The sequence below is a fragment of the Equus quagga genome, chromosome 11 (genome assembly GCF_021613505.1).
Source record: "Equus quagga isolate Etosha38 chromosome 11, UCLA_HA_Equagga_1.0, whole genome shotgun sequence".
Classification (NCBI taxonomy): domain Eukaryota; kingdom Metazoa; phylum Chordata; class Mammalia; order Perissodactyla; family Equidae; genus Equus; species Equus quagga.
In genome coordinates, this window is record NC_060277.1 from 18,043,507 (window position 1) to 18,071,019 (window position 27,513).

Genomic DNA, 27,513 nt, shown 5'->3' on the forward strand with positions numbered 1-27,513 from the left:
ATAAATGTGTATTTGACCGACTGGTGTGCAGGCAGTGCTTTCTGAACCATCTCTGCTTCTACTTGATAAACGCTAGCAGGTAAGCCCTGGGCTCCCATGGGCCATGACTTTCTCATCTGTAAAACAGAGAGGGGTACCTAACCTCTCATCTCCAGGGTTGATGAAAGGGGTTGACAGGTTTCAAAGCATGGCAAACATTTTGGAAAAACGCAAACATACATATAAAGTAATATTACTTAACTAACATCAGATCATACTACTATAAGTTATTTTATTCTGCTAGAGAAAACCTAAGACATTTATTTTCTTTTTATGAAATAACACAGTGATCTTGTAGTAAATAGACATCTTTAATGTTCGTTTCTTCTTCCTCATCACCTTGAGCTTTGCCCACACATAGACCCCTTCCCCTGTCCCAACACTAAAGTGACCCAATCATGACCATAGAGACTGAGAAAAATATTCGAGGTATTGGAGGCTCCATGGACATTTCTTCCCCTTGTGGTGATTCCTAGTTCTTCTTCATGGAGACAGTTGGGGTCTCTTGTTGCTTTTTTCATTCATAGGAGGATAGAAGGAGGGACAGAATTTGTGGGAGAGAAGGCAGAGAAGGGTTTCTTCTTTCATCATAAAATGTTCCTTGTAAAAAATATGATATATACACACACACATATATATAAAATATATCCAGTGCAATTGCAATTGTTGTGCCAAACACTGGGAAGTGCCACCTTGGTCGATGTATTTCTGGAGTTTTAAACAGTTGTCCCACAACAGCTGCATTTCAGTAAGACTTGGGCAGGTGGCTCCAGATAAGCCACTTGCCACTCACATTCAGGCTGAGGCTTCCATGTTCACAGTCCAAAGGGAAAAGTGTGTCTTTGTGTCTGGAGTGGGTGTTGTAGGGAGGGAGTGGGCAGGAAGGGAGCTGGAGGCTACGAGGTGAGGAAGAAGGAATTAGCTTCTTTTGACTTCTCTACCACAGTCTTCGATGCAAAGACAAATACATTTTAAGTCTGAGGATATTGACAACAGTAGTGCTATGATCACACTACATCATGAAGTAATTCACATCAGCATAAAAAATATTCACACTAAAAAGTCTTTTTCTTTCCCTCTTTCCCAGAAAACTTATGACATCATATCACCGAAGTGATCTCACCACAGATATTTCCAGTGGTCCGCCCAAAAGTCGTTAAACATAATTCAGTCTTTGGATCTGCTCTTTTGCCAGAAGGAATTACTCTTAGATGAAATTTCTGTCGATGTGTGTTTTGGTTTTCCCAGTACATGGAGAAGTTTGAAGTCTCTGCCTTCCCCCATGTCCTCATCCATGGAGTGAGAGGCAGAGATGCTGAGCCTCCTTGGCTGGTCAGAAGGGAAAGGGGAGGGGAAACCCTGGGTCAGCGGATCAGCTCAGGAGAGATGTTCCACAGAGGGAGTAGCGACGAGCTGCAAACCAAGATCAGAAGCTGTTACAAACCCACTCGATTTCAGCTTTGAGTGTCACCAATTGCACTACGCAGAGACCTACAGGGAAGAAGGTGGGCTGTCTAAAACCAGTACAGATCCTTGCTTTTGTCCTGGGGTTGCAAACCTGAAAACAGAGAGAAAATAAAAGAGAGAGAGAGAGAGAGGGAGAGAAGAGAAAGAGAGAAGGAGAGAGAAGGGGTTGGGGGAGGGAAGGCACAAGATAGTTAAGGAAAGAGAAAGACAAACACCACTGTTTTATTGTGAAAGTCACAGAATTCATCTAAAGGGCATGAATGAAAGTAAAAAACAAAGCAAACAGAAATGTCAAATCTTCACTTGAGCCAAGGGAGAATGGGCAAACCTACCAGCCAATGAGTGCATTTATAATAGAACTATTTTTTTTCATTTGCCCTAAAAATAAAGCAAGCAAGAATAAACCCTTATTTGAATGTACCTTTCAAATTCAACTCGTTAAGCCAGAGACTTATCTTCAAAATAATATTCTTCCTAAGTTTTACCTTTTTAAGAAACCTATTTAATTTGACAATTAAGCCGATAATAGAGTCATATTTTTCTTTCCTTATACTTGTCATTAGGTGACAAGACCCCCTCCTCCTCAAGCTGTAGAGGATTTTAAACCACACTCTTTGCAGGTACTCCAGATCAGCGCTGTCCAATAAAAACACAATGGGAAACACAGGAGTAATTCTAAATTTTCTAGCAGCCTCGTTGAAAAAAAGTAAAAAGAAACAAGTGAGAATCTTAGTACGTAATGTATTTTATTTAACCCAATATATTCGATATGCAACATGCTGAAAATATTTCAACATGCAATCAAAATAAAAATATTAGTGAGATGAATTTTACATTCTTGTTTTGTACAAAGTTTTGAAATCCAGTGTGTATTATACACTGTATTCCAGAACATCCCAATTCGGCTGCCACATTTCAAGTGCTCAACCGATACATGTGGCTAGTGGCTACGTGATTGAACAGCGCAGAGCTAGAACCTTTGCAACAAACGTTATTTTAAAAAATCCTCTGTAAAATTCACCAGCCAGCTTAGGGCAGGGTCCTGCTTTCTCATTCTGCCCACACTCATGGCACAGGGTCATGTGTCTGCTGCAACACAACCCTGGCACGTAGATCTTCGGGTCACAGGGGTTTCCAAGGAGAACTAGGGGCGTCCGGGACTCAGCCCAAGGTCGTCGGGCACAGGGCAGAAGGGATCCGGGGAGGCCAAGCTCCTCCCTCTCCCGCTTACCTGAATCCACGCTGAGGCCCAGACCCTGGGCCACGTCCCCCGCGGGGCTCGCGAAAGGTCCCCCGGGCGCGGCCCACGCGCCGCCGGAGGGCTCACTCTTGGCTGAGAGCTCGCAGGGTGGGCTGCCGGGCGCGGGCGCCGGGGCTGGCGCGAGGCGGGCCGGGCGCCCCGAGGCGGCGGGCATCAGCAGCGGCCCGTAGCGCGGGTCGAAGTGCGGCGCGTAGACCTCGTGCACGGCTGCGGGCCGCGGGTAGGCGGCGGCCTGGGCGCCAAGGGCGCCGCCCAGCGCGTAGGGGTGGTGTGGATGCGCGTGGTGCGGGTGCGCGTGGGGCCAGGGCTCGGCCGCGCCCTGGTGCAGGTGGCCGTGCAGCGCGGCCGGCGAGTAGGGGTCGGCGGCGGCGAAGGGCAGCTCCGAGTGCGCGGCGGCCAGCGGGCTGCCCAGCGGCGCGGGCACCGGCGCCTGGTACGCGCTGTTCCAGAAGGAGGCGGGGAAGCTGCGCTGGCTCATCGGGAAGGAGCCGTCTGGAGGCCGGCGAGGCGGAGGGCAGGAAAGGAAGAGAGGAGCATGTCACCGCAGGGAGACGGGGTGCTGACCCCACACGACAGGAGAGCTGAGCGCGCCGGGCGCGCAAGCCGCGGCGGGGAGCGCACGGGCAGCCTGGCCCCTGGGGTGGCGCCTTTCTAAGCGGGCTGCAGCCTGTGGATGCGAGGTCGAGGCACAGCAAAATTGGGGCAGCCCCTTGGGGAGGAAGGCCGCTGCCTCGGATTTTGCAGACGCGTCTCCAGTGCGGGAGACAGGCTGGGAGAGGAAGAGCGGAGAGACACCCCACCCCAGCCCTAGTTTTGGGGGCGCAGGGAGCTCCCGGGCGAATGCAGGCCGAGATGCCGCGGCAGCCGCAGGGCAGACACGGTCTCCCTTTTCCCAGCCCGCAGCCTTCTCCTCAAGCTAAAGATGCCTCTTCCCACTCTTGGTCGGCCGCCTAGCGATCTCACTACCGCCTCTCGCGTTTCAGTCTCCCTTGCTCCAGAAAATGTGCCCCTCCAAGGCCTCTGATAGACTGGAAGTCCATCGACATATTTCAAAGTCTTGCTATTATTAGCCTCCTTTCTAGAAACCTTCTTTCAAATATATCTTTTTCCAAGATCTCAAGCAACAGAGTAAACTAGACATATTCAAAGGGCAGCTGTATTATTTACATAGAGGGACACGAAGGGACAAGTCTTTAAGTTGTAATTAATAAACTTCCTGTACTAAAGCAGACGCCAGGAATAATAATTATTACTGTATCGCTGTTGACCCCTAGTGCCTGGAAGCATTTTAAGCGAACAGCATTTAGATCAAATTTGTTGCCTTTAGTGGGGAGGGAAAGAAAGACATTTAATTCAGGGGATTTACAGAGCACATCCTCCACGGAAGGCATCTGCACCACACACTAGAAAATAAAAAATGCTTCAACAATGCATTCGAAAGCAGTGAACTGTCTTCCTGTCAAAATAGGCAACTGGAGAATAAAAAGAATGTTGTGTATTCAAAACTAATGTTTTTTGGATCTTGTCTAGGCAAGGCTTGCACAAACGGTCAGACTCTTAAGAAAAAATGGGTAGGTGAGGGTTGTCATTTCCCTCCCAATGTAATATTTGTTTCCCGTTATACAACAAAGTTCTCATTTCTCAGCTTGGTGAGAAACTTTACCAAGTAGTTACCCTCACCTTGTCTCGGAAATAAAAGGAGGTTGAGATTTCAGAACAGAAGGGAGATTTAGTTGACTCGTCCAAGAAATCATTGTCCCAGGCAAGGTAAAGCGATGTGTTGTGAGAAACACAGAACAGTAAAGAGGGGGTGTGTTTAAGGAAAACCCTTAGAGATGGCTCAGCTGTGCCTAAGCTCTTATTTCTTCATTACTTTAGTTGCTTATTGAGAGACATTTTCTGCTTCAAGATTTCCCAAGCAACCGAAATCTGGCAAAAGGCATAGGTAGGTTATAGGAGACGTTCTTGAGCACATTTTACTTGCAGCAGAATCTAGGACTTTTTCCTCTGGGCAAATGTTCAGAAACTGGTGAAAGAGGGCGCTTTAAGTTTTGGTTGAAATCCTGTTCCCCCCCTCTGGCTGGGAGAGTGCTGGAAACCTCACATTTCCACAGCTCATTGACAGACATTTTTCTGTTTTGTCTCACAGTCATCTCCAGCAATAGTTAAGAAGGCAAGTATTATTCTAATTTTAGAGGCCAGTAAATAGAGTGACCTCAAAGAGGTTAAGAGACTTGCCCAAGGTCATACTGCTATGAAGTGGTAGAGCCAATGCACAAACCCAGGCCCCTCAGTTCCATGGGGAGGTCACTGTTCTGCTCTGCTTCTTCAAGGAGACGTCTTATGCCTGGACCTATTTCTTTACCGTCCCCTCGTCACCTTTTCTCTGACACCTAGTATTCTTTTAGCGGCGTCTCCTCAAGTCCCTGTGGGAGGGCCCCAGGCTAAAGGGCTCTCTATCCACCCTTGCCAGTAGGACCCCAAACTCACCCCTCCAGGGCCCGGAGGTCCTCGGTGCTTTGCTGCTTGTACAGCTTGGGGAATAGCTGCTAGGCTGGCTCAGGGCCCTGCTGAAGTGCTCGTCCACCACGGAGCTGATGTCCCCCTGGAAATAGGTGAAGAGGACGCACCGGGAGTTGATGTACTCTGCCTCTGGTGGGCGCTCTTTCTCCGGGCTGCCTTCTTCTTCTTTTATACTGGCCGGAGTTTGGCTGGAAAAGGAGGAGCTGCCGCTGCCGCTGCTGTTGCTGGGGCTGGCGTTGCACTCCTGGGCTTCCTGCATTTTGGAGTAATAGGCTAGTTTCTGCTCAAACAGAGAAACAATAGTCAATTTCAAAAGAGACGGCAATTTGGATTCAGACTGCACTTCCTTATCCGGATCCCTAAGGTATCCAGGGGGCAACTGGCCTCAGTGCCTAAGCCCTGTGCTCAATAACGTGGGCTGCACAGTCAGCGGCCTCCTTAACCTGCAGCCAAACAAGGATGGGCTTCCTGGGAGGCAGACTGCCCTTCTTGGTGCCTCTGTCTTCCCAGAATTGCTGCCAGGCCACAGGGAAAGTTCTCTGAAGGTGTCAGGGTGAAGGTCCCGGAAGATGCCTAAGCAGCCAGGTTATGAGCTGAGTTTGACCACAGAGCCAGGCCTGGGGTAGATATATTTTTAAAATCAGGCTCCAAGGCAAAGGGCACCCAAGTCCAGTTAGGGCCTGACTGTTCTGTGCCTGAGAATCTGGGGCAGACTCACAAGATGCAGTATTAAGCATCCTCATGATGGAACTGGAAAATGCCAAAATCCACTCCCCACCACCAGGATGGAAAGAAAGAACTGTGGCAGAAGGTTTGAAATAGTTTCACTTAGGAAAGAATCATATGGGGAAAAAATGTTGAATAACATCATGACATGGATCATTTTAATAAATGCAAACTGTTTGATCACCCATAAAGTGTCCGTTTAAAAGTCTATCTCAGTTTTTAAAGAGATCTTCCTCTGAGTAAAGAAAAACCAGTGGGCTGTGAGCATTTCTATGGTCACCATCTCTATGCACATTGAGGAAACAAGTGATAAAAAGGAGAAGAAGATCTTGGCTGTGAGGTTGGCTAAATTGACTGATAGTGATTTAAAAAACCAATTGGAGTGCTGAAAACATTTTCTTAGAAATGAGCAATGCACGGAAATGCAATGTTAAAGCATTATGCAGGCAGAGATGGCCTCAAAGGGGGGCCCTGAACTGAGATCTTAATGCAATAAATTGGTCCAGGGTAAGGGAGGAGAAAGGACCAAACAGACAAAAACCAAATCCTCTTTCATCTTCGCAATAGTCCCAGCCTGGGAAGGAGCTCATCTCAGACACTGAATATTTATTTAGCAATATCACCACTTCCACCACATTCCCACTTGGCTTACAATGAGGGACTCTGGTGATTCCTAAAATTAACCTTGAGATGAAACAAACTTCTGGTTGGAAAGTTTAAAAATGGAGAGGAGGAGGGGGAAAAAAGCAAAACTCAAAACCTACCCATTCCATCACTAATTCATCAAGGCATTTTCCAATAGACATTCTGAATTTGCAAGCAAAATTGGCACAAGCAAGGACTCAGCGTTGGGATATATTTCAATTTCCCCGAAGCAGGAGTCCAAGCCCTCACTTTGCGACCTGCTGGGGACTCCTAAGGCCCCAGGTGTATGTTCTTGTTCTTTTCCTGGACTACCATCCTCAGTTTCTAGTACATCAGCTGAAGAAACAGAAAGAAAAATTGGTCGACCAGATGCAGCCCGCAGAAAAGAGAGAATAGAATAACTAAAGAAAACTTGAAGCGTTTGCAGAACCGGGGTTAAGTGGTCTTCTTAAAAGTGGGTTTGTTGAAGGAAGGACAGCGCGATTCAGTTACGCTCAAGAAAGCGAAATATTATCTATGAAGCTCGCCTCTGCTGGGTTGAGTCAATCGAATCACAATAATACTCCCCAGAACTTTAAAAAGCAAAGATTACAAAACCAATGCGTTCGTGCGGTTCTCTTTGAAACGAATTCTCTGGGTCTGGAATTACATTGGCCTGATCGCCTGAGAATTGAAGCGGAAGAAAAATTATGCCTTAGATAATAAGCTTGCAGGGATGACAACGCGGGTCTTTGCATCTTAGACAGAAAGAGAGACAGGCCTTCGCTTTTGTATTGTTGTCACTCTCACCTTTGGGACCTAAGTTTTATTTTCCCTGCGTGAGCTTTGCTCGCATCTCCCCGCACCCGCACCGGGCTCGGAAGAATCTGGAGTCCGACTGACTCTAAGGAAACAATCCAGCCCGCGCGATCCTCGTCTGATTAGTCCCAGCAAGACCTGAGCACGCATTAGCAGGGCTTAGCTGCCTTCCCGAGAGAGCAAACGGGCAAGCTAAAGGGGTTAGCTCAACCCACTGGGTGGCAGCGGTGGCAATCCCCGCATCCGGGCGGCGCCCGCCGCTGGTCGGACGCCCGGGACCCGCGCGGAGGCGCCGCGGACCTCGGGGTACAGGCTGTGCTTCCGGAAGCCGGGGCGCGCCACACGTCTCCGAGGCCCCGGCCGGGAAGAGACACGTACCTGGTGGTACGGGGTGTAGGCGGCTGCGAAGTAAGGCTGGGGAGGACCGTAGACTTGGTACATAACATCCAGACAGCTCATGGCTCCCCGCAGCGGAGACGGTTAAGGGTTTTATTATCAACTCTCGATCGGCGGAGCGCCGGGATGCTACATGGGCGGCGCTTGGACCCCAGCTCCCGAGTTAACGGCGGTGGAGCGAAGGGCAGCGCGCTCCGCGGCTCGGGATCCCGCTTGCACGCTCCCCTCCCGCCCCTGCAATTCCAGTCCCCACCGCGCTCCGGGATAGAAGCGCCCGGGCTCCCGCTAGTGGGCATTTAAACCCCACGCCAGGCGGGCGTGCTGACGCCACTCCCGGGCCGCGGTAGGGGAGGGAGAAGGGGGAGGGGGAACGGGGAAGGTTGGGGGACGGTGGGGGACAGTCGGGGACGGTGGCGGACAGTGGGGGACGGGAGGGGACGGTGGGGGGCGGGGACCAGGGGGAGGCAATGGATGAGCAAGGGAGAAGAGCCCGAGGGGCTGGCGCTGTTTCCCCGGGCTCCTCTGCGGCGAGCTTGTGACGGAGGCTGCGGCGAACTGCGCGGCCCCGAGCTTGAGCCCTTGGGCTTCGCACGGTGAATTGTAGGGATTTCCCAGGCTAAAGCAGGAGAGAAGGGGGAGGAAGAGAATGGGGGCTCGTACACTTGGAGAGATAGAGAAAGTTCATGCGTGGTGGGGAAAGGTGTTTGCGGGAGAGCCCCGGCCTCACACTGGCGAGTTGAGCGCGTGCGTCTGGGGGGTGGCGTGGCGGGAGAGATTCTGTGCTCTCGACTCCTGGCGACGTGCCGGGAGAGACTGCGCTGGCCCCAGGAATCCCCTAGAAGATCCGGGTCGTCACAGACAGGATGTCAGAGGAGTCCGGGGACTGCTCCCGGGCGCGGAGGAGCTCCCTCTGCGGGAAAAGTAGACGTGGCTGAAGCCTGTGCCCGCTGCCCTGCTCCACCTCCTTTGCGCCTCCTCCGACCGGGTCCACCTGCGGCCAGCTCCCTCACCTCAATTCCACTCTCTGGGGCCGGTCCCTTCTGGCCCTCTAGAATCCATTCCCGCTCCTTTCTGTGTGATGTCCTCCTCCCGAACCCGCTGGGTCCGCGTTGTTCACGCCCCGCCTCTGGCTCCTCCCGGTGCGAGCTGCTTTCGAGGAGTCCAGGAGGCCTTACCCTGCCTCGGGCCGCCCCGGGTCTCCTTGGCCGGCGTCCTTTAAAGTTTCGGTAACTTTCGGGGACAGGACTCCTTGGCTGCGAGAGCAATCATCCTGGGAACTGCGGGGAGGTCGGAGAGGGCCTTCGCTGCCTCTTCAGCCCTTGATACAGCAGCTGCGATTTTCTGTTTCGTTTTAGAGCTAGGTGAAAGAGGATGCGCTTCAATGTGAAACATGCATCTCGGTTCTCTTTCCCGCCCTGAGAACTCTCGTGGCTCGGACCTGCTTCCTGCGACGCTCTCCATCCTTCCGGCGGTGTGGGGGTACAGCGGAGTCCTCTGTCGTACGACTTTAGGATGGGTCAGGCGGCGGAAGGGGCGTTAGGGGAATAGTGGTGGGCCAGACTTGGCGGGCTGGCCTGGGGGTGGGAGGCGGGCTGGGAACATTGAGAGCCCAGACGCAAGGAAGAGGCAGTGTGGATTGCTGACGCAAGCGAACTCTAGTTATTCCCCAGTTTAAACGCAACAAAAAGTCTAACATCGATTCTCAGGCTATCAAAGTGGGAACAAATGCACCCTTAAAGATATATTTGTTTTCAAAATTTGAATATTTTAAGCCAAAGTGTTTCCGGGTTGAATTTTTGGTTTTGCCCGAATTGTAAATGAGTAATGGCTTCACGTCTCCAATTCGGTTTATAAATAGCCCTCCTGAGCGATTAGAGAGTTTCTTTAATTAACTATGATGTAATTTATTTTAAAGAAAATTAAAAAAAATAAAGACACTTAGTCCAGTTTTAGGCGAGCCTCTTTTTAGGGGCCGGGCTGCCGTGTGGCTGAGCTCGGCAGACTGCTGGAGCCTCCGAGGATTTAGGCGCACAGGTGAAGCAGAACGTCCTTCCCACCCCTACTCCAACCCCGCCCCCCCCCCCCCCCCCCCACCCGCCCGGGAGTTTTGGAGAAGGGCCACAACCGCTTATCTGTATATCCTCTGGGGCAAAAGAGTGAACCGTCACCCAGAGAGCCACAATACGCCCTCTTGGGCGTGGGGAGTGGGTGTTCAAGTCTCAGCCTCGCTCGCCCCCGCGGGGCACTCCAGCTGGTGGGGGCCACTCCGCCCCGCCAGGCGCCAGGACCTGGATCGGCCTTGCCCGGCCTGTGCGCCCGGGGTCAGGACTAAGGACACCGCAGGAGCCGGAGTGCCCAAGCAGCCACCGCGCCCCGGAGAGATCGCTGCCAGTAGACGCGGCCACCGCGGGTCACACTCCTTCCTTTCGCGCAGGTCCCGCTGTCCATCCTTGGACGCAGAAGTTCTTCTTTGGCTTCCTCCAGTTAGGGTATCTCTGGGCCGGAGCACCTGTCGCTGGAGCATCTGTCGCGGCGCGCGCTCCATCCCGCTCAGCCCAGCCTCGGCAGCGTGACAGGTGGCCCGCAAAACAGCGTGGGGAGAGCGACGGAGGCGAGCAGCGGATCGCACGTCTAGCCAGCACTCGGAAGCTTGAGTCTAGTCCTCGCTCACTTCCCCGTAGCCAGCTCCTATGCCCTGTACCCGCTCATTTTGACATTTTTATTTGACTTTGGCCATAGGACTAGAAGAATTTGGATTTCCCCACAAATTTAGGAGAAAATAACGACAATTTCTCCGAATCCAGCAAGGCTCAGCAAAATGTTAATTATTTTGGAAAAGGATTTATAGGAGCAGCGATTTCCTACCTTTTGAACTAAGAAAATGAAAAGAATGTGATGCCAGTGCCTAAGGCTGGTTTCTGTCCACATTTCTCAATCTCCTCTTACTTGAAACAGTTTGTAAAAACCTCGATGAAGCTAAGAAAGGTACTGGCTGCACAGGAATTTAAAGGAAGTGAACATCAATCTCTAATTTAGGCAGGAAAACAGTCCCCTCTCCCCGCAAATCCAAGGTCAAGGAAGAAAAATAAACAGTCTGTGGTTTTAAAATATGCCCACAGATTGGAGCAAGTTGTCTTCTGTATATCTGAAAAGCTGTCATTTACACGAAGGTGGTATTTCTCCATCTGATGAGACAGCTTCTTGTTTCTATGCTGAAGTGGAAAGTAAAACACAACTAAATTTAAACTCTGACTCTCCCAGCTATTCAAACCACCGGGACGTTAATACGTGAAAGAACACAAGTTTTAATTCAGAACCTTGGGAATGGGCTATAGAGGTGGGAGGAGAAAACTGGGGGAAAATTCTCTCACCTTTCTGCTTTCTCTCCCTCTCCCCCAGTTAATTTAGAAAAGTTAGACCAAACAGTTAAATGTCCCCGATCTTGGGTTCTGCGGACAAATGTATCAACACCCCCAGAAAGATCAACTCTTACCGATTGCATCTAATCTTTTAACTTTCCAAGTGGGTAAAGGGAATATCAAAACTCCTTTAGAAATGGATTCCACTTTATGAGAGCTTCCTGGCGGTATACTGAGCTGCCAGGAGCGAGTTTGCCATACGAAAATAAATTCCACCAAGTTTCCTTTTAGTATCTTGGTTCTAGTGTACAATTTTGGCAATATCTAGAACTGTGAAAATAAAAGCTGCCTTTATTCTCTTTTGAATGAATACTTGTTTCAAGATAGCATCACAATGATATACTTTTTTCTTCAGAAGGACTGCCTCTCATTTTTTCTCAGCTAACTGACTTCATTACCTTCTGAATTCTTCTGTCCACCTCTGTCATCTTATTCTGAAAACTGCAAAGCAGTGGCTTTAAAGAAAGGATGTATGAATAAAACGAATTTGGAAAACTGATCTGCAGCCAGCCTAGGTACTGCCTAGCCTGCAATTTATTTGGATCACTGATTGTTGGCATTTTATGTTTCCTTGTGTGGCCAGCCAAAGAGGATGAACATGATGGTAACCTCATAGAGTTTCTTTTTCTCCTAACCCCCCCCCCCCCACCCCACCTCCCGCACTTCCCTATTTTACAGAGCGGAGATGTGTTTGGAATTTGGAGAGTAGTGAACTTTATTGTGTGGATTCCAGCTATTAGTAGTATTAGTTGAAAATATGTCTGCAAAAGCCAGATTTTTGAGCATAGTGTGTTATTTAGCAATGATACTCTAGTAACTAATGGAGAGTCTGAATGGTGATTTTATTTTAAGTAAACAAAGAAAAAGAGAAATTCCTGTACTCTGAAACCTTACTAAAAAGCTAAGTGTAGGAATTCCAGTTTGGATTAGTGAAAAACCAGGAAAAAGAGAGTTCAATTATTTCATACAAACTTTTATGAAAAGTTTAAAATTAGCTTTTAATGTTTTCAAGTAAAAATCCTCCATGGTCTGTCCTAATGAATAGATGAGACTACTTTGTAATTATTGACATGTATTTAATTATTATAAGAATGTTAAACTTTTCCTCCTTCATATTTAAAAGACTATTTTCGTGTTATGTACAAGTCAACTTTAGCTTAGGTGAAATAATCACAACTTTCTGAGTTTAGTTTTCTCTTGAATTCGTGTCAATGTCTAGTTCTAAGATTGAGAAATATATTTAATACCGTATTCATCTTTCAGAAATGAGTTTTTTCATGAGTCTCTGTGAAATATTTAGTATAAAGATATTATTACACCAATTCAATTCGTATGACTCAAACCTTTAAAAATGATAACATACAGATGACAAGAAGAAAAATTTGGAATAGATGTGTGTAGAATATTTTGGCTTGTTATATTTTTACAAGAGAGGAAAAGCTAAAAGGAAATTTACATTCTCTGCTATTTACTTGGACACAAAGAGTTAAGTCAGAGAGCATGTATCAATTATTTCTTTATAGGAAGTAGTTGTTTTTCATCTTTACTTGGCTGGAAAAGTCACTCTAATTGCCTTTGATTTCTGATCATAGTGAAAAAATTGTTTTGTCTTTAACAATACACAGTTTCGAGGTAGCCTAGATACTAACATATCTGTGACCTTCCTTTTGTAAAATACGAGGGCATAGAGGAATTTGCAGATTCAGAAGGTGGAAGTAGACTGAAGGATTTAGAGTGTTGACAGAGATATTTGACAGTATTGGTGTTGATCCATTCCCAAACTTCTGTTTATAAACTTCATTTCAGCAGGATGCTAAAGGGATTAAACGGAGACCACAGCAATAACAGACAGAAGGTGAAGATATCCATCTGAGTGTGATGTCCTGTCGCATGCTTCAAGAGGTCTCGAAAGAGCTTCTTACAAACTCATTCACAGGAAATTTCTCTTGGCATGTGTGGAGGAACTTGTAGCACTGACTGATAGACTGGCATTGTCTGTCTTTAATTTCTTTGGTTATTGTGACTGATATTTAAGCAAATTTTGTCACGACAAAAATTAGGTTTAACTGTGATTTAAGTACAACGTGTAGTATGAGGTTTGATGGTACATCAAGGCACTTAGCCTAGCAGACCCCAAAGTAGACTGCACTTTTAATTTTTGTTCTTAACTTTATGCTATAAATACGGGGCATCATATTTTAAGGTGAAAGTCCAGTTGTTGACCATAAAATTTAAATTTCACCGATTGGTATTATTTTTTTCATTTTTCTTTATGAGAGGTGTGAATCACTCAAGTTGTAAAATAATCCAACTCATGACATTATCTGAAAAAATTATTGAAGTCTCAAAAACTTGAAATGTAAAATTTAAAGAATAGTATATTATTTTATATCCCACATGCAGAATATTGCCACACAGTGAATCAAAGTGGAAATTTGGCAGTTGTTCATATAATTTGGAATGAAAACCAGCTAAATATGACCAGGTAAGAAATCAAACTGAAAAATTCAGGTCTCAGAGTGAGCTTTCACCAAAGAAACTTCTTCCTATATTAGAAAAAATGAGTACTCATACCCATACTCCTATGAATACCTGATTCTTTCTCCAAACATATGTGTGCTCAGAATACGGCCATGACCTTAGTAATATCTGTTGGGGTTTGTAAATATTTTAAGAAGACAATGATTTTGAAATAGTTCAAAATGAACATATATTTTTACCCCTTAGCTTTCTTTTTCTTTGTGGGTATTCAGTGGCAAAGTAAATTTGAAACCCTAATCTGCATCAATGTTTATAGCTTTGCCCCTGGGTATATGAGGGAGTGGCTATTGCAAGGCAGCGCTTCTTATTATTTTTAGCAATGAATGTGTTACGACAGCCTTTCAGTAATGCAGCATAACTCCATTACTAAACAACTATTGTTTTTAGAAAAATAGACTGTATCTGTGCATTTCAAATGAAGCACTAAATTAAAGCAACAGCACCGATAAGTTTAAGAGAAACAAAGGTCTTTTTTCCATCGGGTAGTAGACCTGAAGGCTTGGAAGAATTGTTTCAACAGAAAGGAAATTCTGATTGTAGCTGTCAAAAAGAAGATATTTCAAAGCACTTGTCAAGTAGTTATATAGGCAAGTAGCTGGAGAACTGGAAAGAACCATCGGCTCTTAAAGGGGAGAGGAAAGGTGGAAGGGCATGCTGCTGATTGCCACCTTTGAAACACACGAGGGAGCAGACTTAATCCCTGGGTGCCTGTAGCTCTAAAGGTCAAATACTTTGGGAACTCAGTCCACTGACCACATTTCCTGGGACATTACCCTGCCTTCTCTGTGAAAGCAATACAGCCTCATCCTGATTATCTTAGTTACTTTCTTAAGAACGGAGGAGGCAGAAGAGTAGCATGAAAGGAGTGATGGACTGGATATCAAGACACTGGGTTCTGGCCCATGGTGTGAAATGTTGTGACCCTTTAAGCCCTTGGTTTGTCCATCTATACAATGAAGAAACTGGACTAGATGATCCCATCTAAGACATTTATGTCTCCAAACTCTGAAATTGGAACAAACTCATGTTTGATTTGAAAACAGTGTATAATATTTACAAATATTTCCAACGTGAGTGTTATTTCCAGCCTAAGATCCTTCTTGAGAATAGCACATTATAAAGTTCACTTGCAAATGAATAGTTCTGTGTTCCCATATTCTCACCAAGCAGGGGCCTGTTCTTAAAGTTTGAACAGAATTAGTTAGCCAGAGAACCTTTAGAATTCCAGGGAAATGTAATATGAAAGGGAGTTGTGTCTTCCAAGCATCGGGTAAGTGAAGTTATCTCTGGTATGTAATATTGGAAGCAAAATTGCCCATTATGTCTCCTTTCTGTGGGCCCAAGTACACGTATGTACATCCAGCACCTGCTCCTTGGGAAATAAAAGTTCAATCTTTCTGAACTTTCATGAGACTGAGTACAGAAGATAACCATTCCTTTATTTGGTAAAGTTGGGGCTTTGAAACTAGAACTTTTTCATTTTTATCATATTATATAATTACTGTATAATTCAATGTGCAGTAATATATAGCTTATTTAATAGAGGAAATAAACGTACTAGAATTTTTAGTTATAACATCCTGTTTGGTGACTAGTATCCACAAATTCCCCCACCCAGGACAGGTGAATGATTAAATACTAGATTTCTGGAAGAAAATGAGGGACAACACAGTATGTTAGGAGTCTTAGCTTAGATAGGAATTTTGTTATTTTGTTTATCCTAAAGAACATTTGAAAATTGCTTTCTGTAGAGATGACAGTGAGCGTACCATTAAATTCAACACTTTTGCTTCAAACCCATAGAAATAATAAAGAAAGTGTAGAAAGAGATAACCAGAAAACACGACTGGATCCCCAAACAAACATTCTAAGGCAAAAAATAAGGAAACTCAAAGCCACAAGCAGGGCTGATGCCCAGGGCTTGCTGGTCTCTGGGCTGGAAGCTGGCAACCAGGCTTTTGACTCCTGCAGGGGAATGGGACCACAAGTTCTGAGCTGGGCTCACCACCTGAAACCAAGGCTTGTTCTGGGGCTCTCACACCCACAAAGAGGCTGAAAAAATGGCTGCTGATCTGTTGCCATGCCTATATCTATATTAAAGCTCTCATCTGGGCTAGGCAGGAGGAAAAAAACAGCCTCATGACCAAGAACTGGACTAGATGGCCTTTGACTCCGTGCCTGGATTTTCATTGTCTTTGTTCTCACAGTGAAGCTCTTAAAAACACACATAAGACCAGGCTGTGGACTAAGATGTGTGCATGTGGTGGTGGGAGGGGTGGGTGGAGGTGACTGGAAAAGTCTTAGCAGGGAGGGCAAAGGTGTAAATACTTATATACTAAAATACGTTACTGTTATTTAGTCAGAGCTTATCATGTGAGGAAAAAGTACCTCTCAAACACAGACATATGTATTTTTGTGTGTATATATGTTTACATATCTATTTGTGTGTATATATGTGTGTGTGTGTGTATAAATATGCATATATATATCTCCAAAAAAATCAGGGTTCTCTTAGCAAGAGAAAAAGGGAGGATGATATTGGGTAGACAACTAAGAGTATCTTGTATGAATTAAAGAGACGTTTAAAATTCTATTGTTTCGTTGAAAAGAAAACATATAACATTGTTCTACAGAATCTACAGACAAGCTTTACCAAATCCTCTGTTTTACGCAGTGTTTGAGAGAATAGAAAAGGTCTTGATGTCAAAATTGGACAAAGAAACAAGAAAAGTTATTGACCAATATCACTGAGAAACACCGATGCAAAAATTCTAAATAGAATACTCTATCAATTTGCTTTCAGCAGCATTTAGATGAAGAAACATTGTGACCACATAGGAGGGTTTTATCTAGGAATTCAAGGGCAGAAAATCTATTAATTGGAACATTTCACATTAGCAGATAAAAGAAGAAAAAACCCCAATTATCTCAATGGATTGCGAAAAAGCATTCAGTGAAACTTAACCCTCATTCGTTATAAAAACCAAAACAGACAGGAACTTTCTTAATTTGATTACGGGTAGTCATCAGAAATATACTGTAAAAATCATACATAATGGATAAATTTTAGAAACTTTTCCATTAAAGATTAGAACAAGATAAGGATGCCTACTATCATTACTTCTGGTCAACATTATATAGGTCATCCTCAAGCCAATCTCATAAGACAGGGGCATAAAATAGGCACGAGAATTTGAAAGGAAGAGACCAAACGTCCTTATTTGTAAACAATGTGATTGTATACTTAGAAACTTTAAGATATTAGTCTTACTAATAGTGATAACCAGAGTAATGAAAGTTAAACCAATAACTTTTACAAGGACTTGGATTGGAAAAAAATTAAAAAGTCTAACAATCCCAAATCTTGGCAAAGATGTGGAACAAAGGAAATTTTCAAACATTTTTGACAAGAGCATAAATTGACACGGTCAATTTTGAAAGAACTTTGGCAATATATAGCATTATCTTGAAGATTCGTATGACATTCAATCCAGCAATTTCATTTGTAAATATGTTTTCCAGAGAATTTCATGCACATGAGCACAAAAGATTATGTATAAGAAGTGTCTTTGAAGCATTAATTGTAATAGCAAAAACAAAACATAACAACCCCCCCTCAAAACCCCAAAGCAAAACAAAACCCAAACAGCTTACAAAAGTGGAAGGAATAAATTATAACATATTTATACAATATACAATACTCTACAGCAGATAGAACTGATGACTTATAATTACATGTATCAACATGGTTAAATCTCAACAGTACTGTCAAAAAATACAAAGTGGATGATAGAAAAAATACAAAACAGGATGATACTGTTTGTTTGAAAACCTGTGAAACAATGCCATGTGGTTCTAAGGGGACATATATAGGCACTAATAATATGAAAATTGCAAGAGAAATATGAGTGTTAATTTCAGGATAATGGTACCACTGGGAAGAGATGGAGATGGGAATAAGAAAGAGCTGCACAGGAGACTTCTATGATGCAAAACAATCTAAGTCAAATATAGCAAAGTTTAATAGACCTGGGGAACGGGTACAGGAGTGTTTTTATGTTGTTTTCTGTATATTTCCTTTGAAATATTTTACAAGATGTATAAGCAAGAATTATTATATATCTCTAGAGGAAAGTTTTGGGTGCTTCCTTAAGATGAGGTAATTTTTTTCTCTTAACTGTTGAATGAAGTTTGAAATGCATTTATCTGAGAGAGAGAGAAAAAATATCTGTCTCTTGGAGTTTCTGAAAACCTACACCCCACTACTTCAAGGTATACTTATGCATATAAATTATTTAGGAAGCCAAAGAAATAGTTGAATTTTCCAGTTAATCAATAGATTGATTTATACCTCTAGTTTCTTTGCGTAAAGGCTCTTTAGGCTGTTAAGGTCACTTAAGAAAAACTTTTATAGTTCAAATAACAACAAAAAGGTCTTTTGGGCATTCTAAATCGTCAGGGCTCCTAACAATTAATTTACATGTCACTGACACTATATTTTAGCAATAGCTTTAATAATAGATAACATTTTTGAATACTTAGTAGGCACTTTACACATATTTTATTCAATCTTTCTAATAGCCCTATTATCTTCATTTTATATTATAGGAGCTGATGTTTAGGAGTGTAATAATCTTTTTGAGGCCACAGAGACAAAAAATGGGAAAGACAGTACTCAAATTTGGGTTTTACTGATTTCACAACCTCTTCTCTAAAAGCTGGCTAGCACAGGTTCTCACTGAGAGTCACAAAAAGGATTTACTTAGATTTATGTTTTGTCTAGGGAATTGCTCCATAAACACTCAATTAAGATCTTAATGGTTGTATAATGTTCCAGTATTTACTTAACAGGGGCTGGGGTTTAAACATCTGTTAATATCTTAGACCTTGATAAACACTGAACTGTACAAGTAACTTGAAGGTACTAACGAGATTTCAACAAGTTTATCACAGCAACATTCTTTGTATTTATTTTCTTCTTGTGTATAACAGATATGCCCTCATTATAGTCCGACTATAAGAAACTAAATTTGTAAATTACCTCTGTTACATGAAATTAGAGGCTACTGGCTATTTTTCTTAGGTTTATTTTGAACTAGATATTCTTATATTTTGTAAACAATAATAAAGGTCAGAGTCCCATGGGATAAGTGTAAAAATCATAACCTGAGTTCTGACCACCGCAAAATGAAGACCTGATCTATAAAATTCAGAGATTTAACAGAGTGAGAAAAGTATCTGAATTTTTTTTTTTTTTTGAGGAAGATTAGCCCTGAGCTAACATCTGCTGCCAATCCTCCTCTTTTTCCCGAGGAAGACTGGCCCTGAGCTAACATCCGTGCCCATCTTCCTCTATATGAGGGACGCCTGCCACAGCATGGCTTGCCAAGTGGTGCCATGTCTGCACCTGGGATCTGAACCGGTGAACCCTGGGCTGCCGAAGCAGAACGTGTGAACTTAACCACTGCACCACCAGGCCAGCCCCTGAATTTTATTTTTTTTATTAATGTTATGATAGATTACAACCTTGTGAGATTTCAGTTGTACATTATTGTTAGTCATGTTGTGGGTACACCTCTTCCCCCTTTGTGCCCTCCCCCCTCCCCCCCTTTTCCCTGGTAACCACCGATCAGATCTCCTTGTCAATATGTTAACTTCCACCTATGAGTGGAGTCATATAGAGTTCGTCTTTCTCTGACTGGCTTATTTTGCTTAACATAATACCCTCGAGGTCCATCCACGTTGCCGCGAATGGGCCAATTTTGTCTTTTTTTATGGCTGAGTAGTATTCCATTGTGTATATATACCATATCTTCGTTATCCAATCATCAGTTTCTGGGCATGTAGGTTGGTTCCACGTCTTGGCTATTGTAAATAATGCTGCGATGAACATAGGGGTGCAAGGGACTCTTGGGATTTCTGATTTCAGGTTCTTAGGATAGATACCCAGTAATGGGATGGCTGGGTCATAGGGTATTTCTATTTTTAACTTTTTGAGAAATCGCCATACTGTTTTCCATAGTGGCTGTACCAGTTTGCATTCCCACCAACAGTGTATGAGGGTTCCTTTTTCTCCACAACCTCTCCAACATTTGTTGCTCTTGGTTTTGGATGTTTTTGCCAATCTAACGGGTGTAAGGTGATATCTTAGTGTAGTTTTGATTTGCATTTCCCCGATGATTAGCGATGATGAACATCTTTTCATGTGTCTATTGGCCATATTTATATCTTCTTTTGAGAAATGTCTGTTCATGTCCTCTGCCCATTTTTTGATCGGGTTGTTTGTTTTTTTGTTGTTAAGCAGTGTGAATTCTTTGTATATTATGGAGATTAACCCTTTGTCAGATAGGTGGCTTGTAAATATTTTTTCCCAATTAGTGAGCTGTTTTTTTTGTTTCAATCCTGTTTTCCCTTGCCTTGAAGAAGCTCTTTAGTCTGATGAAGTCCCGTTTGTTTATTCTTTCTATTGTTTCCCTCAACTGAGGAGTTATAGTGTCCGAAAAGATTCTTTTGAAACTGATGTCAAAGAGTGTACTGCCTATATTCTCTTCCAGAAGACTTATTGTTTCCGGCCTAATCTTTAGGTCTTTGATCCATTTTGAGTTTATTTTGGTGTGTGGTGAAAAAGAATGGTCAATTTTCAATCTTTTGCATGTGGCTGTCCAGTTTTCCCAGCACCATTTGTTGAAGAGACTTTCTTTTCTCCATTGTAGGCCCTCTGCTCCTTTGTCAAAGATTAGCTGTCCATAGATGTGTGGTTTTATCTCTGGGCTTTCAATTCTGTTCCATCGATCTGTGGACCTGTTTTTGTACCAGTACCATGCTGTTTTGATCGCTGTAGCTTTGTAGTATGTTTTGAAATCGGGGATTGTGATTCTGCCGGCTTTGTTTTTCTTGCTCAGGATTGCTTTAGCAATTCGCGGTCTTTTGTTGCCCCATATGAATTTTAGGATTCTTTGTTCAGTTTCTGTGAAGAATGTTCTTGGGATTCTGATTGGGATAGCATTGAATCTGTAGATTGCTTTAGGTAGTATAGACATTTTAACTATGTTTATTCTTCCAATCCATGTGCATGGAATGTCTTTCCATCTCTTTACGTCGTCGTCAATTTCTTTCAAGAAAGTCTTGTAGTTTTCATTGTATAGATCCTTCACTTCCTTGGTTAAGTTTATCCCAAGGTATTTTATTCTTTTTGTTGCGATTGTGAATGGGATTGAGTTCTTGAGTTCTTTTTCTGTTAGTTCATTGTTAGTGTATAGAAATGCTACTGATTTGTGTATGTTGATTTTATACCCTGCTACTTTGCTGTATGATTATTTCTAATAGTTTTTCTAGGGATTCTTTGGGGTTTTCTATACATAAGATCATGTCATCTGCAAACAGCGAGAGTTTTACTTTTTCATTACCTATTTGGATTCCTTTTATTTCTTTTTCCTGCCGAATTGCTCTGGCCAACACCTCCAGTATTATGTTGAATAGGAGTGGTGAAAGTGGGCACTCTTGTCTTGTTCCTGTCCTCAGAGGGATGGCTTTCAGTTTTTGTCCATTGAGTATGATGTTGCCAGCCCCTGAATTTTTAAATAAAGTATTTCCTTGCCTATTTCCCCTAGTTTTATCATTTGTGATGGACATCCTTAAACAATATATTGCTTAGTTTTATCTGTTTATGAACTTCATGTAAATCGATTCGTGTGGCATGTAGTCTTCTGTGACCTGCTTCTTTGACTCAAATTTATGCTTTTGCTATTCATCCATGTTGACATGTAAAACTGTAGTCCATTTATTTGCTGCTGGGTACACTGCTATATTATAGTCTATTGTAGAGAATAAAACTACACTTTGTTCTATTGTTAAGAGGCATTTGAGTTGTTTACAATTTTTTTGATATTGATAAAACATCCAGCTTTGACTATATCTCCTGGTACATATCTCTTGTACATAAATGTACAAGAATTTCTCTAAAGTATATATCTGGGAGTAAAATTACTAGTTATAGGTGTTATACATGTTTGCCTTTTTAAAGTAAAGCCAAAATGTTTTTCTAATTGATTGCATCGTTTATACTCCCACCAGTGGGGGATGAGAGTTCCCATTTCTAAACATTCTTGCCAGCACACGATCTTGTCGATTTCTAAATTGGCCAATATGCTATGTGTATGTTGGAATCTTAAATACGTTGTCATTTTCCTGATTACCGATGGCAATGAGCCATTAATGTTTCCTCTTCTGTGAAATGTCAGTTATGTATTTTGCACATTTTTTTATACTTGGTTACTTATCTTTTTCTTTTAAATTCATAGGAGTTTTACGTATATATTGGATACTAATCCTTTGTTATATGTAATGTAAGTATCTTCTCTCATTTGTGACTTGTCTTTCTGCTCCTTTATGGTTTCTTTTGACAGAATCTTTTCATTTTAAGGCTGAAAAATTATCATTTTTTTCTTTTTTTATTGCATTTTGCTTATTAAATTCTTCTCTGAGATGACAATATTGCTCTATTTTCTAAACATTTTGGATTTTTCCTTTCACACTTATTCCTCTAATTCACCAGAAATTATTTTCAGTAGTTTTTTAGCACAGTGTGAGAGAGAGATTTCAATTCATATTTTTCTATATGGGCAATCTATTGCCCCAGGAATATTGAACAGTATACTTTTCCCCCACAACTTACTGTCCGATGAAAATCAAGTTTTTCTATATTCATGAGTTTATTTCTGGCATTACTCTTTTGTTAAATTGATTCTTTCTTCCTTTGCATATACCATACTATCTTAACTAATGTAGCTTTACAATAAGTCTTTATACACAGTAGGGCATGTTCCTACACCTCGCTCGTTATCTTTAGAGTATCTTGACTATTGTGGGAGTTTCAGATTACCATATAAAGTTTTTAATTAGCTTGCTAAGTTCCATGAAAAATCTTCTAGATCAATTTGGGGATAACTGACATCTTTTTACCATTGAGTGTTTTTTATGCAAGAATGTAAAATAACTGTCTATTCATTTGAGTCTTTCTAAATGTCTGTCAGGATGTATTCCTAGGCACTCTGCATTTTTTGTTGCTCTTGCTAATGGTATCTTTTTAAAATTAAATTTTCTAATTTATTGTTGAGAGATATTGTTTATTGATGAGAGATATCATTGTGCATTGATTTTTTTTTTATGTCCAACCAGTTTGCTAAATTTGCTTATAAATATCAATGATTTACTTATAGACTTTTTGGTATATTTCATGTGGACAATAATATCATCTGTAAGTGATGGCAATTTTCCATCTCACCGTGAGTTAATTGAGATGAGCAGAAAAATTTTCTCCTTAATCTGTTAATGTGGTGAATTTCATCAATTGATTTCCTAATATTACCAATAGTGGTCGTGATGTCTCATCTTTTTCATACTTTTTTGGATTTGATTGCTAATATCCTGTTTAGGATTTTTTTAATCTATGTTCATGAATGAAATTGTATTGCTATTTTTCTGTCTTATAGTACGTTTAGCTGTTTTTGTTATCAAGACTATGCTAGCCTCATATAAAGAGCTAGGGATGTTTCCTCTTTTTTATTTTGTAAAAGAATTTGCTGACTGGAATGTTCTAGCAAATATTGTTCGCAGAAGTCAACACCAAAGCATCCTCAGCTATTACTGAAGTTGTTTTAAAAGACATTGTATGTGCCTGTCTAAAGGACAATTAGATCTTTTCATCTTTAAAAGATTAGAGTTTGGGACAACTATAGCAGCAGAGAAAGTATATCTATGGGTTGGATCTAGTAATGTTTATCTTTTCTTTTATTCTGTTATCTAGATTCTTCTGTATGATGAACGCAATTCATTTCTGTTCTGTGAGGTAGTTCACATTTGTATATGAAACCTAATAAAGGTTAGATACAAGAAAAATGGAGATATGATTCAACGTCTTTCAACTGGTCAGTAGTTTTGGAAAGTATCCAGCAATTTTAAAAAAAAGGTCTGCTTGTTAAAATTTGGGGATTTCCCTGCTGGGGAGGGTGGGTAGACTTGCAAGCTCTTTGGAAAATTGGCTTGAAGAATAACAATTGCACCTCAAGTTTCGTGATCCTCAGCTGCTGGAAAAGGAAGGAAATCTACTTTAGCTGAGGTAATCAAATACATTTTACTCTGACAGTCAGGGAGCACAGAGTACAACTATCTTCTTCAGGAACAAGTGTTCTTTGTTTATTGCCTGGTTGAAGCCCGCAGTTGTTAAATTGGGTCACCATATCAACTTATTCCAATGGATTATCATGGCAACCAATTCCGGACACATTCCCCATAAAACTTTTATTGTAAAGGATCAGCTCCTTCACAACTGCCAGAAGATTAGGTTACTTCTTGTAGTAACTGCTCATTTATGTTCTTCAGTCTCGTAACAAGGACTTTTGAAACATTTTGCTGAACACATTCCATTGTTGCATCAACAAGCTAGTCTCCAAGGGAGAGCCCTTTCTAGTTTGCATTAAATTTGAGACATAAGTGCGCTTCAGAATTTAAATGGAGTGGAATAAATAAGGGACCTGCAAAACTTGCATTTGCATTCCAGTCTAACTGCTGAGGTTTGTCAAGAGAGTCTGAAGTTATAGGAATTACTTACAGTTACTCTAGGCTTCCAATTCACAGTTATGATCTAACTAAATTTCATAGGTCATGTGTGGGGTGTCAAAAATTGAAGACCCAAGGAGCTGGAGAAAAATCACCAACCAAATTGCAGTATTGCAACATTTCTTTATATTTTCTTTCTTTCCCTTTTTCCTTGAGTACATTAAAAGAATTTTTAAGTTAAGGTACACTTTGCATACAGAAAATTTCACTCTTTGTAGTGTATAGTGAATATGAGTTTTGACAAATGCGTGCAAGACTATAATCCCCACTGCAATTAAGCTATTGAACCACTACATCACTTAAAAAACTCCCCTCAAATTCCTTGGTAGTCAACCCCTGACCCATTTCATTCCCAGATGCTGGTTGCCACTGGCATCTATTCTGCCCCTGTAGTTTTATTCTTTCCAGAATGCCATATAAATGGAACACGCACTATGTGACCTTTCTTGGTGTGGCTTCTTTCACTCAGCAATATGCATTTGAGATTCACCTAGTTGATATGTGAATTAACAGCTTGTCCCTTTTCACTGCTGAGTAGTATTCCAATGTACTGATGTATCACAATGTGCTTAGCCATTCACCTGTTGAAGAACATTTTTTTTTCTAGTTTTTGAATATTTCCTTTTTACTTTCCTTTTTTCTTTTTACTTTGTGTTAAGATTATGACAGCTTACAACCTTGTGAAATTTCAGTTGTACACTGTTGTCAGTCATGTTGTAGGTGCACCACTTCACCCTTTGTGCCCATCCCCCATGTCCCCTTTCCCCTGGTAACCACCAATCAGTTCTCTTTGTCTACATGTTTAACTTCCATCTATGAGTGGAGTCATGCAGAGTTCGTCTTTCTCTATCTGGCTTATTTCACTTAACGTAATATCCTCAAGGTCCATCCATGTTGTTGTGAATGGGACGATTTTATCCTTTTATATGGCTGAGTAGTATTCCATTGTATATATATGTATACCATATCTTCTTTATCCAATCATCAGTTGATGGGCACTTAGGTTGCTTCCATGTCTTGGCTATTGTAAATAATGCTGCGATGAACATAGGGGTGCATGGGACTTTTGGAATTGCTGATTTCAAGTTCTTTGGATAGATACCCAGTAGTGGGATGGCTGGGTCATAGGGTATTTCTATTTTTAATTTTTTGAGAAATCTCCATACTGTTTCCCATAGTGGCTGCACCAGTTTGCATTCCCACCAACAGTGTATGAGGATTCCTTTTCTCCACAACCTCTCCAACATTTGTCACTTTTTGTTTTGGTTATTTTTGCCGTTCTAACAGGTGTAAGGTGATATCTTAGTGTAGTTTTGATTTGCATTTCCCTGATGATTAGTGACGATGAACATCTTTTCATGTGCCTATTGGCCATCTGTATACCTTCTTTGGAGAAATGTCTGTTCATGTCCCCTGCCCATTTTTTGATCGGGTTGTTTGATTTTTTGTTGTTGAGCTGTGTGAGTTCTTTATATAGTATGGAGATTAACCCTTTGTCAGATATATGACTTGCAAATATTTTTTCCTCAATTGGTGGGTTGTTTTTTTGTTTCAATCCTGTTTTCCCTTGCCTTGAAGAAGCTCTTTAGTCTGATGAAGTCCCATTTGTTTATTCTTTCTATTGTTTCCCTTGTCTGAGAAGACATGATGTCCAAAAAGATCCTTTCAATACTGATGTCAAAGAGTGTACTGCCTATATTCTCCTCTGGAAGCTGTATGATTTCAGGTCTAATCTTTAGGTCTTTGATCCATTTTGAGTTTATTAAAAATATGGAATGCTTCACGAATTTGCATGTCGTCCTTGTGCAGGGGCCATGCTAATCTTCTCTGTATCATTCCAATTTCAGTATATGTGCTGCCGAAGCGAGCACTCCCTTTTTTTTTTTTTTAAAGATTGGTCCTGAGCTAACATCTATTGCCAATCTTTTTTTGCTGCTTCTTCTCCCCAAAGCCCCCTAGTACATAGTTGTATATTCTAGTTGTAGGTCCTTCTAGTTCTGCTATGTTGGATGCTGCCTCAGCACGACCTGATGAGCGGTGCTAGGTCTGCGCCCAGGATCCCAACTGGTGAAACCCCGGGCCACCGAAGTGGAGTGCATGAACTTAACCACTTGGCCTTGCGGGCTGGGCTCCTCCCTTTTTTTTTTTTTAAAGATCAAGCAGTAAGCCGCAATTTATGCAGGAATAAAACTTTTGGACAGCTTATTTCCTGGTCACGTGGTGGGTCTCTCTTAGGCCTGAGATGTGAGCTGCCTTAGGTCTGGCTCTGAGTCTTACTCTTAGCTGTGCTTCCTTTTGATTTGCCTACTAAGTTCGAGAACTACTGTATTATGCTGCGCTTGGGAATGCCTTTTCAAACCTTTCCACAGAGTTCCAAAATCACTAACATTCTTTTCATGGAAGCATGACTTTATCTCAGAACTTAGGTTGAAATAATATATTCAGTGGTGTGACTATTTGATCAATTTCTATGCTTCTCATTTGCTTTTATGAGAGGGGGGACTATGTCTATGAGAGGGGGACCATGTCTCCTTTTGCCTGTCATTGTTATTCCAGGACCCAGCACAACAGGGACCCCACAGGAGGCTCTCAATGCATATTTGTGGAATATATTAATACTTGCACTATTACTCTACGAGATGATTTCCCTGTACGAATTTCGGAGAAAACTAAGTTAGTCTCTTTTCTACATCTCAAAATTATTCATTCATTAACTTATCTTTATTCTATCTGTCCAGCTATCTATCTATCTCTCTATTTATCATCTATCTATGTATCTTCATATCTTTCTACCTTTTTTCAGAGGAAGAAATTCTCTCCATGACTAACCCCCTTCTCATTTCCTCATTACCATTCTCATCATCTCACCACTCTCCCTAACTCCTGTGGTACCTTGTTTTATAAATCATCACAGTTTTCTTTTTCTTTTTTTTCCTCCCTCCAATTACTGCTTCCCTTCACCCTGGAAGCGTGAGGTCCCCCATGATCTGGGAGTCATCACTCCACTTGCAGGTAGCTGGGACTGTTTGGGGCTCCAAATACCCAGAGCCTGGGAGACGTGAGTGTGTGGGTGGGAATGGA

At 42.3% G+C, this 27,513-nt stretch overlaps 1 protein-coding gene and 1 non-coding gene across 5 annotated transcripts; both read right to left on the minus strand.

The window, feature by feature from the left end:
* Nucleotides 1-254: 254 nt before the first annotated feature.
* Nucleotides 255-8,148, minus strand: VGLL2 (vestigial like family member 2). 4 transcript variants are annotated; one of them, XM_046674498.1, is made up of 5 exons: nucleotides 7,838-8,146; nucleotides 5,258-5,570; nucleotides 2,738-3,259; nucleotides 1,535-1,597; nucleotides 255-1,452 (listed from the first exon to the last, which is right to left on the minus strand). In XM_046674498.1, exons 1-4 carry the CDS (start codon nucleotides 7,916-7,918, stop codon nucleotides 1,554-1,556), a joined length of 960 nt encoding a protein of 319 aa, XP_046530454.1. In that variant the 5' UTR covers nucleotides 7,919-8,146; the 3' UTR covers nucleotides 255-1,452; nucleotides 1,535-1,553. The 4 variants fall into 4 exon arrangements, with proteins under 4 accessions (XP_046530454.1, XP_046530456.1, XP_046530453.1 ...); XM_046674500.1 differs by having other exon boundaries at nucleotides 255-1,597; nucleotides 5,258-5,543; nucleotides 7,838-8,148; XM_046674497.1 differs by having other exon boundaries at nucleotides 255-1,597.
* An 18,048-nt stretch (nucleotides 8,149-26,196) lies between these two features.
* LOC124248024 (U6 spliceosomal RNA) lies at nucleotides 26,197-26,303 on the minus strand. Its single transcript, XR_006890908.1, has one exon. It is a non-coding gene; the product is annotated as a U6 spliceosomal RNA (small nuclear RNA).
* Between the last annotated feature and the right edge of the window lie 1,210 nt (nucleotides 26,304-27,513).

Bases quoted from the DNA above. Each gene is read 5' to 3' on its own strand.
- VGLL2 (XM_046674498.1), bottom strand. From the start codon at position 7,918: ATGAGCTGTCTGGATGTTATGTACCAAGTCTACGGTCCTCCCCAGCCT. The intron at 5,571-7,837 runs GTACGTGTCTCT...CTGTTTGAGCAG, and splicing joins CCTACACCCCGTACCACCAG to AAACTAGCCTATTACTCCAA. The intron at 1,598-2,737 runs GTAAGCGGGAGA...CTCTGTTTTCAG, and splicing joins GGGCCTCAGCGTGGATTCAG to GTTTGCAACCCCAGGACAAA.